Source organism: Conger conger, chromosome 13, assembly GCF_963514075.1.
Source record: "Conger conger chromosome 13, fConCon1.1, whole genome shotgun sequence".
Classification (NCBI taxonomy): domain Eukaryota; kingdom Metazoa; phylum Chordata; class Actinopteri; order Anguilliformes; family Congridae; genus Conger; species Conger conger.
The window spans coordinates 46,449,821-46,453,457 of NC_083772.1; the positions used below are offsets into that span (position 1 = coordinate 46,449,821).

Genomic DNA, 3,637 nt, shown 5'->3' on the forward strand with positions numbered 1-3,637 from the left:
TATCTGAAGGAAACAGGAAAATTTGGAAACCCGATGCAGTTATTTAAAAGGTCACCATCAGACGGTAAATATGACATATTGTAATGTTATAGTCGCGCTTTTTACCACCGGTTTCGTTTTATCCTGTGTCACGTTAATTTTCACTTCATCTGGCAACAAAGTTAGCTTTGAGGCGCTGACGGGGGCGGTCTCTGCCAGCCTGATGGCGCGAGGAGAGCCCGTTTTCGCGGGCCCGGCGCTGCGACTGGACAGAAGCGCACTGGAATCCGCGCAGAACGACATTTCTAAAGATTCTGGGTATGCTTCTCGGACTGTACTGGGTCACGGATCTGCGCCGGATGGTCCGCAAGTTCAAACAAAATACGGAATGCTGAAGGGGCTTACAGTAGACAAGGCGCACATATTTTATGGAATCCCGTTTGCTGACCCACCAGTTGGCGAGAGGCGGTGGAAGCCCCCCGCCGCGGTAACGCCCTGGAAAGGAGTGCACGATTGCACCTTCCCGAGACCCGCCTGTATGCAGGCATGCAGTGGACCCATCTCTGACGAGTGCCCCGCAAAGGTAACGCATCAGCTGCACATATAAACTGAGAATTTCAGTCAAAAGTACTTTCCCTGTCCATTGGTGCTTCCTGGCTCACAACGCATGCATGCTGTGTCACGGTTTAGACACTTATCTTACAGTGGCGATGAAAGCATAAACATGCTCACACATTATAGGCTTTTTTGTTAACGTAGACAATACACTTTGTCAGATAAGTGACATTTTTTTGTTGTTTCCAGCAAAAAATCACTATGTGGTTAAAGTGCAGACTTTCAGCTTTAATTTGATTAGGTTTGTACATCCATGTTGTGTGAACTACATTGGGTGGGAACATACTCCCCAAATTTGAGGGGACCAAAAGTAATCGGACAAATGAAGACAAATTGAAATAGTCACAATATCCAATATTTTTGTTGCAAATCTATTGCAATCACTGTTGACATCTCCAGATGCTGGGTCTCTCCCTGGTGATGCTCTGCCAGGCCTTTACTACAGCCCTCTTCAGCTCTTGTTTTGGGGGCTATTTCCCTTCAGTCTGGTCTTCAGCAAGTGAAAGGCATGTTCATTCTTTTTGGCCTGAAAGAAACTAAGGTTTGGTTGCTTTGGCTGTATGTTTTGGATAATTGTCCTGCGTTTTTCTGCCTACATGCAGAAAGCCCTCACACTTCTTTTAAAACCAGCATTAAATGCATATTAAAGGAAAAAACATTCATTGTGTTCATGAGATTTCCAAAATGTTATTTTCCACAATAATTTTAATAACTCATACATTTTCATTGGCTGTAGCAGTATCAAATAGTCTAACATGAGGTGATTTTACAAGTAGTTCTAAATAGCATCAAGTCGATGTACTTGAGACAAGAACGTGTTTTTGGGAGTTATTATACGTATCATTGCTAGCTTCCCAGAGTTGTTAGGTACATTCCTTGTCCAGTAGTTGTGCAGTAGTTGTCCAGTAGTTGTGCAATAGTTGTCCAGTAGTTGTGCAGTAGTTGTGCAGTAGTTGTCAGTGTAATTGTGCAGTAGTTGTCAGTGTAATTGCACAGTAGTTGTGCAGTAGTTGTGCAGTAGTTGTCAGTGTAATTGTGCAGTAGTTGTCCAGTAGTTGTGCAGTAGTTGTCAGTGTAATTGTGCAGTAGTTGTGCAGTAGTTGTCAGTAGTTGTGCAGTAGTTGTCAGTAGTTGTGCAGTAGTTGTCAGTAGTTGTCCAGTAGTTGTGCAGTAGTTGTCAGTAGGTGTCAGTAGTTGTGCAGTAGTTGTCAGTAGTTGTCAGTAGTTGTGCAGTAGTTGTCCAGTAGTTGTCAGTGTAATTGTGCTGTAGCTGGAGGCAGGAGACACCGACACAGACGATTCAGTTCAGATGATATCTGGGCTCTCATTGGTCCTTTTGACTGACATTTCTCCCAAGAACGAATCAGAAGGTACTTAACAAAAAGACAACAGTGAAGTCTGGATTGCTTGTAAAAAAAAAGTAGGCTGTGTGTTGTGCGGGGAAAAATTCCCTTTTTAACATGCACAAATAAGATATCACAGGTGAGCATCGTCTGATGAAACAGATCCATTTAACTTTCGTATTTATTTGCAAAGAAATTACAGAAAGTGAGAAAGCTTACCGGCTTTCTGATTTGAATCAGACATAGTAAGACTCTTATACACACTTTTCCTGAAGGGGGGGCTTTACCGAAACAAAAAGACATGAAGCTGGCCACGAACGTTTATCAGTATTTTGTCTTCTGAATACCCCTTGTTGACCTTGCTGTAAGACCAGAATGTGCTAGCTGAGAAGCAGGGACATTGGTCTGTCTGCTGGAGAGAGACAGAGAAAGACTCATAGTAAGCACTTAATTCAGAAAGTGATCTAATAATAATAAGGATTATCACTAAAAGGTTATTTGTAATCACGTGATTGTCTTTATGTTAACACACATTGTCAATTAAGAACCAATTAAGAAAATTACCCTTACAGCGTGTTTAAGTTTCTCTGGAAAAGAGTTTCTGCAAAATGTCTACATATAAACATTATTGGGATGTCCAGTAAACCCCCATTGTGTAAAGAGCCAGAATATGCAAGACAGTGGCAAGGAATTTACAATATCAATAAGTGCAGACATCACCATCACACTAAACACTTGAGCCTCACACAAGCACTCCAGAATACTTCTGTGCATGTTCTGCAACAATCGCATATGACTGTAATCTGATCACTTAAAGATAAAAAATTATAGTATTGGTGATTTGATGTTATTTTGCCTGTAAGATTTTTGGTAATATGTTTCCATAGGGCGGCACGGATGGTGCAGTGGGTAGCACTGCCGCCTCACAGCAAGGAGGTCCTGGGTTCGAATCCCCGTCGGCCGGGGCCTCTCTGTGCGGAGTTTGCATGTTCTCCCCGTGTCTGCGTGGGTACCCTCCGGGTACTCCGGTTTCCTCCCACAGTCCAAAGACATGCACGTTAGGCTGATTGGAGAGTCTAAATTGCCCGTAGGTATGAGTGTGTGAGTGAATGGTGTGTGTGCCCTGCGATGGACTGGCGACCTGTCCAGGGTGTATTCCTGCCTTTCGCCCAATGTATGCTGGGATAGGCTCCAGCCCCCCTGCGACCCTGTTCAGGATAAGCGGGTTAAGATAATGGATGGATGGATGGATGTTTCCATAGGTCAGTGAAGACTGTCTATACCTCAACATCTTTGTGCCATTGGACATTGATTTGAAGTCTCCGCTGTTGAAACCTCTGCCGGTGATGGTGTGGATCCATGGAGGGGACTTCATCGCTGGCTCGGCCTCCAAACCCTTATATGACGGGAGGTTCATCAGCAATTTCACCCACACTGTGGTGGTGAGCCTGGAGTACCGGCTTGGTAAGACCTCCTTTCCATTCCCCACTGCTGGCCTTGCTCCAATCAAACCCAGTAAATACACACTCACTGAGCACGTCATTATGTATTTATTAGACTTCTACTGCTCTAGCCTATCCAGTTAGAGTTATGATGCGTTGTGTGTTCAGAGATGCTTCTGCATACCACTGTTGTAATGTGTGGTTATTTGCTTTACTGTCACCTTCCTGTCAGCTTTGACTAGTCTGGCCATTCTCCTC

At 44.0% G+C, this 3,637-nt stretch overlaps 1 protein-coding gene across 1 annotated transcript in view; it reads left to right on the plus strand.

Annotated features, from left to right (window-relative positions):
- Positions 1–202: 202 nt before the first annotated feature.
- Positions 203–3,637, plus strand: part of LOC133107601 (cAMP-regulated D2 protein-like) — a 10,648-nt gene continuing 7,213 nt past the window's right edge. Inside the window, exons 1-2 of the mRNA XM_061216587.1 lie at positions 203–562; positions 3,200–3,401. Of these exons, the coding sequence (XP_061072571.1) occupies positions 203–562; positions 3,200–3,401 (562 nt within the window). The remainder of the gene's footprint in view (positions 563–3,199; positions 3,402–3,637) is intronic.